Here is a 14,408-nt window from a genome sequence, read left to right on the forward strand (position 1 = left end):
AACACATACATTTTGCGATTGAAAGCTTATAAAAGTTAATTGTGATTCGAAATTGGAAACATTGTAATTGAGGTGAAATAATAAGATTAGCATTATGGGTGTCAAAAGAATCAGAATAAAAAAATAAAGATTTGTGTTGAATTAAAAGATGATTTGAAGAACTTGTACGAGAGATAAAGAGATTAGAACACGAAAAAGGGAGAAGAGTGAGAGATAGAGATAAGAGTATTATAGTCATAAAAAATATTAAAAAAAAACAATGGTATATGGCAAATTATACGGGCTTTTGGGTGTATTCACACCAATTTCTCATAATTCATCTATGCACCATGATTATAAAATACAAATAGTAACTTGAACTTATAAAAACAAGTTTTAATTATAAAATAAATCTCAAACAACATATGCAAAAAAACAATGATAAAACTATAATAAAATGATTTATTATTTTATTATTTTTATTAAATTAAAACATCAAACAAAACCCCAAACAATGTAACGGACTCATATTTTGTATTTAATAAAAAATAGATAAGAGTAATAAAAAAAATACATAAAAACAAAACTTAATATAGGATATTGAAAAGAAAGAAAAAACAAAGAAAAGGTGTGGGTGAGAGAGCAAGCGTGATACTATTTTCGTGAATTCCTCATCACACTCAAATGCAAACATTTTGTCGAGAAGAACACCTCTCCAAATTTCAATCGAATTTAATTAGCTTTTGTCACCTCTCCGAATCCCGTTTCCTCGGAGACGTAAACCGATCTCAGTCAATCCTGGCATCTACATCGATGGAAGTTGAAGAAGAAGTTAAACGAATGTTGGAGGAGGTGAAGGAGCTCCATGACTCCGCCGCTTCCTTCATCTCTTCTTCTTCCCATCAAGAGCTTACCCTCCGTCAAAAAGCCACCTCCGTTGAAGCATCCCTCCGCCGCCTCCACTCCACTCTCGCCTCCGACAAGAGTCTCGATCCCAAGCTCGTCGAGAAGGCATTCTTCTGAATCTCCCTCTCTCTTTCTCTATCTTCCCTGTCGAACTTAGTTTCTTGTTTGCTTATTGACAGCTTGAGGAGGATCTGCACCGTGCTAGATGCATGCTCGCTGATGGAGATCTCTCTTCCTTTCTCCCATCCAAACCCCAAGGTTTCATTCAAATTCTCTTATTTCGATTTGGGTGTTAGCTCATGACCCATTTTGATTGGAGCAGGACGGTTTGTTAGAATGTTTCTGGGGCCGGTGAATGTTCGAGCCTCGCGTAAAGACATTCAGCTCAAAGTCAAAGAAGAGTACAATAGCTACAGAGTTAGTGTGTTTTGTCCCTTACATGTGGCGGCTATGTTGATTTCTTCTCAACCTTATTGTTGTTTCTATCTATCTATGGAGCAGGACAAGACTGCGCTTCTCTTTCTTTTCTTCCCTGCTGCACTCATGATTCTCAGATCTTATTACTGGGATGGATGTTTGCCTGCCTTTCCTGTTCAGCTCTACGAGGTCTAATATTAACTGTTTTGGCTTTTCTAACCGATGATTTGATTTGGCTTCTTGATTAATGTTTTTTCTTTTTCTTTTTAAATCAGGCTTGGCTGTTGTTCCTCTATGCTGGGTTGGCTATGCGAGAGAACGTATTAAGAGCCAACGGGAGCGATATCCGTCCATGGTACTACTCTTATGCACACTCCATTATGCTCCTCTTCAGTTTTGGAGATAGTAATGTGTCATACTAACTATACGTTGAACCAATCACATGTGTAGTTCAATCGAAGCCATAGAAAATAACTTTTTTTAAGTCTACAATATTTTGTTTGTAACAATGTTTTCATGCAACATGTGGACCTTAGGTTCTATATTCACTATACGCATGTGTTGCTCCTAAGTTCCTTCTGTTTTTTCTTGTGCCGTCCTCTCTACCTTGCTTATATATCATCTATGCTGCTGCTGATTCATCTCATTATTGTAAGGCTTATCTTAGTGCGCAAATATCCATTTTGAATCTCATTTAAGATGGCTGTGTTGACCTTTATAAGAATTATTCGTAACTGTCGGGTTCTGTTTGTTGGTAGCTCCTCAGAGTGCACTGAATCTATTGTTGAATCAGTGATATCATTGTTAGCGTAAATAACAGGATTATCAGTTTGAAATACAGTGTATTGTCTCATCATGTGCCTCGGCGAACATGTTGTTACTTGATACTCTCCTCCAAAGGGTCTCTTTTATTTGGTATATATGCGTAGATATTTTTTGGTGAAGCGGTAGCCTATATTGTTTTGCTTAGTAAAAACTAGAGCTCTATATTATTTCATGTGTAAAAAGAGAGAGAGAGAGAGAGAGAGAGAGAGAGAGAGAGAGAGAGAGAGAGAGAGAGAGAGAGAGAGAGAGAGAGAGAGAAAGAGCTTTAGCTTTAGCTTCGATGGAATCCTCTTTGGGTGGGGTTTAATATGTTATTACTTAGAGAATCTCTTTACTTTTATTGATGTGTTTCGTTTGGCTTAGCAAAATAGTCACATGGGTTGAGGGTGACTTCAACTCTGAACCTGATATGTTTTTTTTGCAGGTGGCTATATCATCACTACTGTGCCATGGGGATGGCCCTTGTCAGCCTCACATGGGAAATCAAAGGGCAACCAAACTGTGTCCAGAAACAGGTACTGCTTAGAGTTATTTCCTTATTATGAAAACTAAAAGTAAATCTCAGGACTGAGGTCAATCATCTACAGAGAGGAGTTCATCTCTTCCTGCAATGGGCTATGATGCAAGGTGTTGCCATGCTTCTGCAAAACAGATACCAACGCCAGAGATTATACACTCGCATAGCACTGGGAAAGGTGGCTTATTATCTGCACTTTTTCCTCAGTCTGAAAATCGTATCCGCTTTTGGAAATTAACTCTAGTATTTGTGTTGAGAATGTTTTTTCCAGGCTCAGAGGATGGATGTTGTATGGGGAGAAACGGCTGGAGTTGATGGACAGTTATGGCTGTTATGTCCTATACTCTTCATTTTACAGGTCATCATGAAAAATCCGTTGAGATTATAAATACCATATTGTCGTCCTACGTTGATTTTTATAAGTCAAATATCCCTTTCTAGACATTTCATATATTAACTAGTTTTCATTACTTTTGGCTTTTAACAATAGAACTCTGTTCTTTCCACACCAATCCAAAAGAAACTTCGTGCTAGGGTTCTCGAGTTTTTTTTTGTTTAGCCTATTGGGCTTGACATATTTATAAATTTTGGCAAAAAGCAGGGGTTTCAAGCATACGTTGGAGTACTGTTGCTAAGGGCAGCATTAACCGGAGTTGTTGCTGAATGGCAGGTTTAATTTCTACTCTTCTGGTAACACTTGTGCATTATTTACACTGGTATTTTTTCCACGGCACTCTGGTATAAGCCGACGAGGACGTGAATGAAAGTAACAGAAATGTTGAGAACTTTGTCAATGGTTGTCATATTTCAGGTGATGGTTTGTGGCATTCTTCTGGTAGTGATGGCTGTGGGAAACTTCATAAACACAGTAGAGACATTGATGGCAAAGTCGAGGGTTAAGGCAAAGATGAAGAAAAGTAAAAGCAGAGCGGAGCTTAATCACACTTCATAGTTCTCAACTCTAGGCTCTCTCGTCTCTTTCTGCATTTCATAAATTTTGTTTTTTTTTTCAAGGCCACGAGACTCATCCTCGGATTCTGAAAACTATGAACATCCTTTTCTCTGTATATGGAAGTGGCAGCTGATATTTTGATGGTTTTGTGTTTTATTTGTATAATTTTTAACTGATACTTTATAGGCTTCTCTGTAAGTGTCATCAGGTGATTGTGATGAAATAGACAGAGCCGGCCTTTTTTTTTTGCTCATGAAACTTCAGTTGGGATTGGGAGTACGGTAACTCACACATGGTTTGATACCTATGTTTGGCTTTCTTGTCCATCTTTAGTAGTTCGTATGAGTGGGCGTAGAAACCGACCAAGAAGTTTAAGTTTTCGTTTGAGCAGATTGGAGACGTTGGGTTAGGTGTTTTGATTCCGAGTCTGTTTTGTCGGATTTGAATCTGCTTTCTCAGGCTTCATCAAGTCTCTTATGATATAAAGCGATGATATGGTGAATTTTGAATGTTTTTCATGTGGAATTAAGCAAGACTCGACTTGCATTAAACAAAAAGACGCTATTACATTTTTTTTAACAGGGCTCAACAGGCCCAATCAAAAGGACCATCTACGACCCGGAGATTGGAAAATTTGGACTAGGAGGTGATCCAAGAAAGAAGGAACACTTCGGAGCACCTGATCCAATGGCGGCTTACAAATGGAGAAAGATGACAGAGTATGAAGGAGAGAAAGAAGAAGATAATACAATTTTCCTAATTACTATTTTGGAAATGACTGCTTTGCCGGTACAAATAGCTTAATGCACTAATGGTCTTTTTTTTTTTTAAGCAAATGCACTACTGGTCTTTTTTTTTTAAAGCAAATGCACTAATCGCCTTAAACCAATTTTACATATTATGCAATAGAGAAAAAAAATTAAGGGGATTCCTGGCAGCATCCTTGTCCTCAAATAGTATTGGGCATAATATACTCACCAGAATTTTGTATCTGAATCCGATTCAAAAATCCAAACTTGAATCCATTGTGATATATATAAAAAACACAAACATTATCAAATGTGCCCATACCACCAGGTCATTTCTCATGGAATCAGTTTTCGCAAACATGGATTATCTGCATTGGAGGGTTGCATCGTACATAGAAGATGCTCAATTCACTTAGATTCTTTGATATATTTGAAAAGGGAAAAATAACAAGATTTTTAATAGAATTGATAGGGATCTTAGAGACACTCTACCATTAGCAGAGACAAAAGCAAAACTTTGGAGGGAGACCTAAATACCATATGTGCTAAATGGAACTTATATTACAACCACTCAGAACAAATGTGAAGAAAATCAAACTACGCCTAGAAGGATAGGAAGTTGTTTTTTTTACAGATAGGTCTTAGAAGAATAAGAATTTATACGCTGGCAGTGGTTAATATAGAACACCAGAGGGTTTTGATTGGCCCTGGGCAAAAAAAAACCAGAACCGAAAAACCGAACCGGAACCGAACCAAATTATTCAGAATCGAAACCGAATCGAAACCCTCAAATATCCGAATGGTTCCTATATTTCTATACCCGAATAATCGAACTGAAACCGGAACCGAACCGAGAACCGAACGCGTACCCGAATATCCGAAAAAATAAGTTTTAGCTTTCTCATACAAGGTAAAATGTTATCAACCCCACTCGAACCCAGGTTTGTCAAGAAGAGTGAAAACATTGTTACCACCAGACCGCATTATCTTTTATGTACTCTCTTATATTTTATATATATATATATATATATATATATGGTATTTATATATTAAAATACAATAAATACTTATAAAACAACACTTTAGTGACTTGACCGCTGGTCGGATTCACGATTATACAAGTGTTTAACCATTAGACCACTTAAATTAACATGTCAACTAATATATTTTGTATATATTTGATTCATATATTAAACGAGACCCCGAAACCGAACCGAAACCGAACTTAAACCGAACCGAAACCGAACCGAAATTTCATAAGTACCTATTGGGTATAAGAGTGATTTATCCAATATTCCTGGAACTGAATGGTTGAACCAAATACCCTAATGCCCAGGACTAGTTTTGATGGATTGTAGTGGGCGAGAAATATAAGGAATAACCTTTCCCCTTTACAGGCGGATCACACATTTATTTGGGCAATGCAATGCATGAAAAATCTACAACAATTCCATGTGATGTTTGCGACAGATTGTTTTAAGTTGGTGAAGATAGTTTATGAACATGAGAATGGTCTGCTTTTGCTTCTTATCTCGAAGAAATACAACGGATCATAGAAAGTTTCTCAACTTTCACAATCACGTATGTATCCCGGACTCAAAACACAAAGGCATATAGCTTAGCACGCGGTGCTCACAATCAACCATGACCCAATTTGTCTTCATAGACACGGAGTCCCTTCTTTGGTTTACAGAGTTTTAATCGAGTCTATTTATGCTGATAACAAAATAAGAAGAAGATGGAACTGCATTTATTATCTTCTTTACCTCAAGCCGATAAGTATTATCTAGTCGATTATGGTTTTCTAAATAAATAAAATTTTACAATTTGACTCCTTATAGATCTTCATAGATTGTACCTGTTGCACATCATATCTTACAATTTGAACTAGGTCTTCTTTCTAGAATATATATGTTAAGAAAAGAATGGTAACAACAATAAAATCACATAATTTTATTAGAATGGTACCTCTAGTTTTACCTTTTTTTTGTTTTAGATCTTTAATTTACATTCTTTGTATTTTGACACAGTTAAATATGATAATTTGATATATTAATCTACCTAATGTATGATATGTTGAGGAAAAAATGGTACCAGCAGCAATAAAATCACATAATTTAATCAAAATGGTACCTCTAGTTTTATCTTCTTCTTTTTTGTTTGTTTTAGATCTTTAATTTACATTCTTTATATTTTGACATTCAATTTGATATAATAATTTGATTAGATAGATTTGTACTTGATCAGTATTTGTTCGGAATGATATGTATTACTATTTGTTTGATATGCGTCAATGTACGAACCTCTTTATCTAAGTTACAGATACATCATATATCACTAAATTATATGAGTAACTGTCGGTGATTGGTTGGTGCTTGGTAGTAGTATATGTGGGGGAGGGGACTGAGTCTACAGTGGCATCTTTTACGTTTGTCTTGGAAAGAAAGGGACAGAGAATCTAACCTTCGGATTTGACGACAATATTATTAATGGAAGGGCCAAAATTGTACCCCCTCCGTTTTAAAATATACGATATGTTGAAGAGTTTAAAATATTTCAAAATATTTGATGTTTTGGTATTTTTATATTAGTTTTAGTTTTACAGAAAAATGACATCATCAATGATGTTTTAAGTTGTTTTTATGATTGGCTGAATTAGTTTAACTTTATATTTTTAATGTTACTTTTTAAGAAAAAGTGTATGCTTTAATTCTTGTGCATTCACTTGAAACATCAAGAATTTTGAAGTAGAGGGAGTATTCTTTTTAAAGAGAAAGAAAAGAAGAAAAATATTGGGACAATGATTTTTGGACTGCAAAGAAACTTTGAGAGAGAGGGAAAATAAAGGAGCTTTATAGATCTCAGCTTCTCTTTTCAGATCTGGTTAAGACCGGCGTGCGTGGGCTTACACAGCCACAACGTCAGTCTTAATCCTTCGTTTAGCTTGCTTTTGGTGTTGGTTTTCTCGTGTTTGATAGAGATTTCTTCTTGGTGGTTGTGTGATTACGGTGGGAGAGGTTTCCCGGTTCGATCTCCGGTCAGAGCTAACTAATCTACTTGATTATGACGAAGAAGACGCCGGATCTGGTAGAGGTACGGAACAATTCACCTGCAAATGTCTTCTTCTCTGCATTTTACTGAGCTTCTGTTAAGATCTTGTTGTCCGGGGACCAAATCCATCAACTCTCGCCATGTTTTGAGATCTCTGCTCCGTTCAAAGGTGTTTATGGCTTTAGAAAGGCTGAATCTGAGGTGTCTTTGTTGGGATTTTAGTGTCAATCTTCTTTTACCTTCGTTCTAGCTTCGGTGTAAGCGGTGTGCGATGGTGGCGTGGTGGTGTGTGGAAAACAGAACATGTCTAACATCTTTGAGAAGTTTCAGGTTGCTTGTCCCGCTCTAGGAAAGAGTCATTGTCACGGCCTTTGGATAAGTGTATTTCTCGGTTTGTCTTTTGCTCTCGTGTTCTTCGGGTGCTTCGGCTAATCGAAGCAATATAATGAGGTTGAGGGTAGTAAGGTTTCTGATGAAGGTTCGTTTGAGGAGGGAGCTTGCCCTAGTTGTAGTTCTTCTCTGGTTGGTATATGATGTTATTCTTGTTGGTTTTGGCTTGGTACTGTGAACTGGAGGTTCAGGTAAGTTAAGTTCTGTTTCGTTGTTAAGGCCACCGCATCGCTTCATCTCTCGTCAAGAGTTCTGGCTGTTCAAACTGTAAAAGGATTAATATTGTTATCCCTTGTCAAAGATTGTCTTTAGCTTTGGTTATATGAGTCTAGAGTTCTCTTGTGTTGATTGTAGTTTTATCAAGTGTTATCCTTTATTTGAGTTTAAGTCACCCGTTGTTTGGGTTCATGTCTCCCTGTTGTGGGTTTAGGATCTCACTCTTGTATGTTCTGTTCTACAAGTTTTATTAATCAAAACCAGTTGGGAAAAAAAAATGATTCTTGGACTGTTCGCTGTGATCAACGAATGTGTTTATAATAAATTAGTATTTATAAATACACATGAGATCTTCAACTGCACATACATGACTCCGTTGTTCACTTGGCGGGGCATTTTTTTTTTTTACTTTTTTTTCCCTTTCTATAGCATATCTACTAATAATAGCAATCCTAATTAATTATAAAGTTTGTGTATTATTATAAGAATCTCAATTTTTGTTAAAAATTGTGTTTATTCATTAATGTGTATTTTGATTAAATGTTGTATCTCTTCAATATGAAACTATTATAAACATTTGTGAATAAATATTATATTACGTATTTTCATCATAAAAATATATATTAATTGATTTTTTGTTTAAAAAGTTATATATTACCTTTATAAAGGTGCTATTTTAAATAACTAATTAAAATATAAAAATTTGTGATTATTCATATTAATTTTTAAGAAAAGAAATATCTTTATGAAAAGACACATCTGTATATATTTTCACAATCTATAAGAACTAATGCAATGTTTAAGACGAAAACTTGCATCATTGCACATTTATTGGAATGTTTTCATTCATTTTATCTATATATATATATATATATAGTTGACTTTTTCCATTCTTCTTACAAGTGGCAGGGGTTTTTGCGACACGTGTCATCCATGTATTTTTTTTGCATTTTAGGTCCTTCTTTTAGATTATTGCAATTTGGCATAGTACTTTCTAATCGTGAACTATCTAATAATTTTCGCACTACCTATTATCGTATGAAGTTTGATAATCTATTTTATTATTCACTAAAATTCAAGATGAGTAAAGAAATAAATAAAATAATATAAATATATTTTACATATTTATTTTATTCACAACTAAAAATAACATAAATTATTATTATTTTATTATTTGTTACCATTTTCTATTATTTAATCTACAAATTATATATTTATTTAACTATTAAAAATATAAAATGGCCAAGCTAATAAGAAGAAATTATTGTGCAATATATAATTTAAACATAAGACTTCCACAATCAGAGAGAAAAAGCAAAATACCATAGTAACACTAACTCAATAAATGTTTGGAGCTGAAAAAAGATCAACAAAAAAGACTAACCGATCTCATCTTACCATATAATGTCTTGCATAAAACAAGCAAATGTCAGAAAAAGATAAAAAGATAAAATATGAGACAAAGCAATCTCCGGAACACAAAGGATCGCGATCAAGCACCAGCGCAAAAAACCAAAAAACGGGTGAGAGAAAGAATAATCATCGCAAGAACAAAGTTACCACGAAACAAAAAGATGCATGTCTAAAGCACCGAAAGCACAAACACCAGCTAAGAGATAAGAAGCACCTCACAAACTAAATAAGAACATACAAGGCCCTCATGCCAGCGAAGAACCACAAAACTCTGAATAGAAGAAACCAAAATTTCAAAAGACTAACTCCGCACACCTACACCAAGGGATGCATGAGAAGAATATAAACAACCTGAGTGGGAGAGAATGTAAGCCAACCACCGAGAAACCAAAGCTTAAACTTGTGACCATAAACAACCTTCCAAACGCACAAAGAATACACAGAGAAAACACTATCCAAACCTGGAGTAGCAAATATGGCGAAAGGGAGAGCCATAAGAGACGTGATCAGCGATGAAAGGTGCAACGAGATGAGAGAATAAAGAGATAAAAAGAAAAAAAATGAAATCAACAAACCGTGGAGCTGATGTTAGGATTTTCAAGGCTCCTATGACAAATGATGTAGTATAAAAGATTGTCGAACCAATTCTAAGGGATTTCAAAGCACTGAGAATGCAAGTACTCACTTAATCTAAGTGCAACCGATGATTTAAAAGATTTCTAAACTAATGATTAATGCTAATGCAGTTGCAAATCATAAAAGCGATAAATGAAGTAACTTTCTTGACTAAGGGAAAAGAGAACTCATGGGCATAGGGATTAGACCTTGGGTGATCAAGTTTCGAACTAAGGATGACAAACGATCAATCAAACTATCAACCTTAAGCTTAGACAGAGTTCTAAACAAGCTCTATGTCTAGATGAATGTTCATTTACTAACACATTTCAAACATCAAATGTCTTTGGTTGAATAATATGAAAGCAATCATTACTAACAAGTCTAATGGCTATCTTAGCACCTCTAGCAACAAATGTCTTTGGTAAAGTATGCTAAAAGCTTAGAAGAGTTGTCTCAGACATTTTATCAAACACCTTTTAGGTGAAAAATGCCTAAAGATCAACTTTTGAGAGGTCAACTCAGAAGATGCATTATGAATACTCTACTAGCAAGGACCAAGAATGATCTACACTAAAACATCCTAGCTCTAACCTAATCACCCTTAATCTCCCTAACTCATGAATTCAAAAGGTGATTACTCACTAATCTCCATGATTCCTCTTAAACCCATATTGGATTTCAGATTAATCAAGTAGAAAAATACAGAGAATCGATATGAAAACAATAGTATTGCAATAACAAAAATGATCAATTGAATCAAAGAGATGAACTTTCCAAGAGGTTTTTGGTGGTTTTTCTTAAGATCAAAAGATAATCAGCCTCCAATGGCTTACAAAAGGTACTTAAACATAGGTTTAGAAAGTGTAAAACGTGCATAACAAAATGACCAAAAAGCCCTTGATAAATCATAAGTTCGACCAAATAGACGACACAGAGCGACCTCGGCACGTCGCTCCGGGAGGTCGCTCCACGCACCCAGAGCGACCTCAGGTAGTCGCTGTGGGACGTCGCTCCTGGCTTGTACGTCACTCTCAAATCGACACAACCCCGAGTGACCTCTGGGTGTCTCTGTGGTGAGGTCGCTCTGGAGCTGGAGCGACTTCGCCCTGTCGCTCTAGGAGGTCGCTCCGAAGCGAAAATGGCGAGCGACCTCGTGTTGCCGCTCTGGTAAGGTCGCTCTGAGAGGTAGGGCACAGCGAGTTCATGGCGTCGCTCCGGTAGGGTCGCTCCCATGCACTGCTCGTCCAATGATCACATTTATCACCTCTTTTGAGCTCCGAACGCACCCAAATGTCTCCAAGAACTCCATGTGGTACTCCAATACCTAATAAAGACTCATGCATGTAAAATGCAACCTAAGTATTGCTAAATCCTAGTCTATATGATCAAAATGCACATGGGTGAATGGATAACACAATGGAAATATGAAAGATATCAATTCCCCCAAACTTGTTCTTTACTTGTCCTCAAGTGAACTTGCAAGAACTCATATAGGAGAAAGGTTTGAAGGTGGGAACTCATAGCCAAAAGTAACACTTCCTAGCACTCAACTTAACATCCTAAAGAAACATAGCAAATAGCATGAGCAACTCTCTTATTATACTCTAGCTTCTCTAGGCCTATCCCTACTCTTATGCCTCTACACAAGTCGCAATACTCATCAACTAACAAGTCCCTTCAACCAGCTCTCACATTGATTCACACACACACACACACAAAGTGAATTCTCACAAATGGGCATTTGATCTCAATCATTTGGCTAGGTAAGCAATGGTCTAATATGAATGAAGAGAGGGGTTCAAATGTTTTCATTTAAAGGTGGTTATAACTCAAAACAAGGAGCTTGATCATTATGCAAAATTTATCTAAGATTAGAAACAACTCATGCATACATAGATTCATTCTCGTCATTCTACCCCTCTTTTGTTATAAGTGATTACAAGTTCTACCCTTTTTATCATCATCTCAGAATCAAAATAAGCCCCTCACATCACTCACCCAATGAACAACTCTCCTTTCCTTTTGACTCAAAACTCTAGGGACTTTAATTCATTTTTTACATGCTCTAACTCTTTCTCATTTCCTTCCCCACCTTCTTTTTGATTCTTTTTCTCCTTTTTTTTATATGTGGGGGAAAGGTTCTTTGTTACATAATCTAGAGCTTTATACATTCCTTTTTGTCCCTAGAGTTTTCTTTTCTATTTATACTCTTTTGCTCATCTCTCTCATCTTTCTCACTTTCCAAACCCAAGATATTGAAATTTAGAACACACAAACTTCCTCACCATCCCCAAATGCTAACTCATTGTGCTAGCAAGAGATGAGAATAAACCTATGTCGCCTCCAATACTCTTAAGATTTTGCACATGACAAACTATCAAAAGAGGCCTCACTCATGCAATTCAATGTTTGGTCTCAAAGAATGGTTAAGGTTTTAGGGTAAGGAGTGCCATTTGGATTAACAAAGATTGGTATAAAGGAATAAAATAACCCAAATGTGTATGAGATCCATGATCAAGTATGCAAATGCCCATATGCAAGAGAGATTAAGTTCATTGAAGCCAAGTTAAAGTTGGAGCTGATCTTAAGGACAATGCTAACATCAAGCAAGCAAACAAGTTTCAAGAAGAGTTTTCAAGGCTCGAAGCGTGCAAGACTTTCAAGAGATGCTTAAGCTACTTGATATGTTTAACTAGGGTGTCATTTTGAGTTCTAGACAAGAGTTCTTCGCAAGGCATTTTAAATCATTGTTTTCCAATGCAAGTAAATGTAACATATATGCTCTAGACTCAATCTTAAAAGTGCAAGTGATGCAACTACATGTTTCTTTTTGTGTTTTTCAAATTTTTCAATTTTTTTTTTTATGCATATATGTATGCACAATGCAATGCATGAGACTCAAATCATCAAAGAAAACATGATCAAATACTTGGTACCTCCCCCAAACTTAAGTTACACAGTCTCTGTGTTGTCAAGTAGAGAGAGATACCCAAAAGAAAACTAATATGCAGAAAATGAAATGGTATATACAAGGAAAAGTAGTAAAATACCTTCTACGGATAGTGAGTAGGGGTAGATTCCCCAGCACCGTCGTCGTCAGGTGGGAATGTGGTGTAGTAACCACCTGTTGCTGAGCTGTAGCCTCCAAACCATGGCTGGCTCTGAACCTCGTCAATCTCGACCTCATTATCAGAAGAGGCTAGGGATGAGGACTTGTTTCCTGAGACGGAGGGTTCAATGGGTGGGTTCCTCCACTTGCGCTGGAGCTGTCTAGCAGTGAGGGGGAAACCAAGATCCGCAGGCTGACGTGGAGGCTGGGGAACTGATGTGTTCGCAAAGGCGAAGTCTGCAGAGCTATATCCAGCTATTCCTCCCCTGGTCATGACATCTGCTACTTTCTTCATGAACTTGGCTGAAGTCTTTGCTTGCTTCTTCACAGTCTTGCTAAGCGCCTTGCACTTGTCTTTCAGCTTTTCTATCGTCCTGTCTTGTGATTTGTTCCATCGCTGAAGTCGACCAATATGTTCATGAGCATCACGAAGCGCACCAGGAGGAAGAACTCCAGCATATGGCTGGAAGTAGTAGTGCGGAGGTCCATAGACAGGTTCAGATGCTTATGCAGCAGGTTCGTCATGTCTCGTCGGAGCACTCTTTTTCCTTGGTGCAACAATGGGATCGAGAGACCCGTGCTCTCCAAGAAAGTCTTCCTGGAAAATGTTGAAGCTGATAGCTCCATGTCTCTCTAAGCTCGTCAGGTTCTGGTTTGGAAGAACCAGCTCAACAGGCTTGCCTTTCAAGTAGTAGTGGTAGACGTAGTTCTTCCCATACATCCCGCTGAAATAAGTGGCAATCCTCAAGTAAGTGCCATCAATGAATCGAGGTCCTGCTGCGTCCTCTCCCAAGGGGACATTCATAAATTGAAGCAGTGGTGTGATCAACCCGCCAATTCCAACCTTCGGGCGCGAATCAGAGGTGTACCAGGCCCAGTCTCTGTAGTGCTCGAGACGACTCACGAAGAAACTGACCATCCCAAAGGTAGCATAGATGTCGGTGCTTGGAAGAGGCAGCACTCCAGGGGCTGCGTAGGGTCGGATAGCCGAGCAAAGAAGTCACATATCTTCCTCGGTGACATTACCTGCTTCCTTCCGTGGATAGAATGCATGGACGAGCATCCCATGGAGGTAGCGCACAGACGGATGCCAGATATGTGAGTTCTTATCAGACCCAGTAGAATGTCTGTTTCCGGTGATCAATTTCCAAAGCTCGGTGGGGAGATTTTCGCATTTGGGAAGAGAGGAGTCTTCCAAGTCTTGGAACCCCATGACTCTCCCAATGTCTTTGAAGTTCATGTTATAGTCTCTCCCATTGACCTTGA

General features: G+C 37.3%; 1 protein-coding gene across 1 annotated transcript; it reads left to right on the forward strand.

Moving 5' to 3' along the window:
* The first annotated feature begins 573 nt into the window (after nucleotides 1-573).
* On the forward strand, nucleotides 574-3,847 carry LOC106390120 (transmembrane protein 120 homolog). The gene is made up of 10 exons (XM_013830514.3): nucleotides 574-990; nucleotides 1,065-1,143; nucleotides 1,208-1,302; nucleotides 1,387-1,491; nucleotides 1,578-1,657; nucleotides 2,552-2,642; nucleotides 2,715-2,822; nucleotides 2,916-3,002; nucleotides 3,246-3,314; nucleotides 3,456-3,847. The coding sequence occupies exons 1-10, from the start codon at nucleotides 664-666 to the stop codon at nucleotides 3,594-3,596; spliced, it is 1,182 nt and encodes a 393-aa protein (XP_013685968.1). The 5' UTR covers nucleotides 574-663; the 3' UTR covers nucleotides 3,597-3,847.
* The last annotated feature ends 10,561 nt before the right edge of the window (nucleotides 3,848-14,408 follow it).

Source organism: Brassica napus, chromosome C2 (assembly GCF_020379485.1).
Source record: "Brassica napus cultivar Da-Ae chromosome C2, Da-Ae, whole genome shotgun sequence".
In the NCBI taxonomy this organism is placed as follows: Eukaryota; Viridiplantae; Streptophyta; class Magnoliopsida; order Brassicales; family Brassicaceae; genus Brassica; species Brassica napus.

What these genes read in the sequence shown, in the direction of transcription:
- LOC106390120 (XM_013830514.3), top strand. Translation starts at nt 664, where the DNA reads ATGCAAACATTTTGTCGAGAAGAACACCTCTCCAAATTTCAATCGAAT. An exon ending in CAAACTGTGTCCAGAAACAG is followed by an intron (nt 2,643 to 2,714) that starts GTACTGCTTAGA and finishes AATCATCTACAG; the next exon opens with AGAGGAGTTCATCTCTTCCT. An exon ending in CTATACTCTTCATTTTACAG is followed by an intron (nt 3,003 to 3,245) that starts GTCATCATGAAA and finishes GGCAAAAAGCAG; the next exon opens with GGGTTTCAAGCATACGTTGG.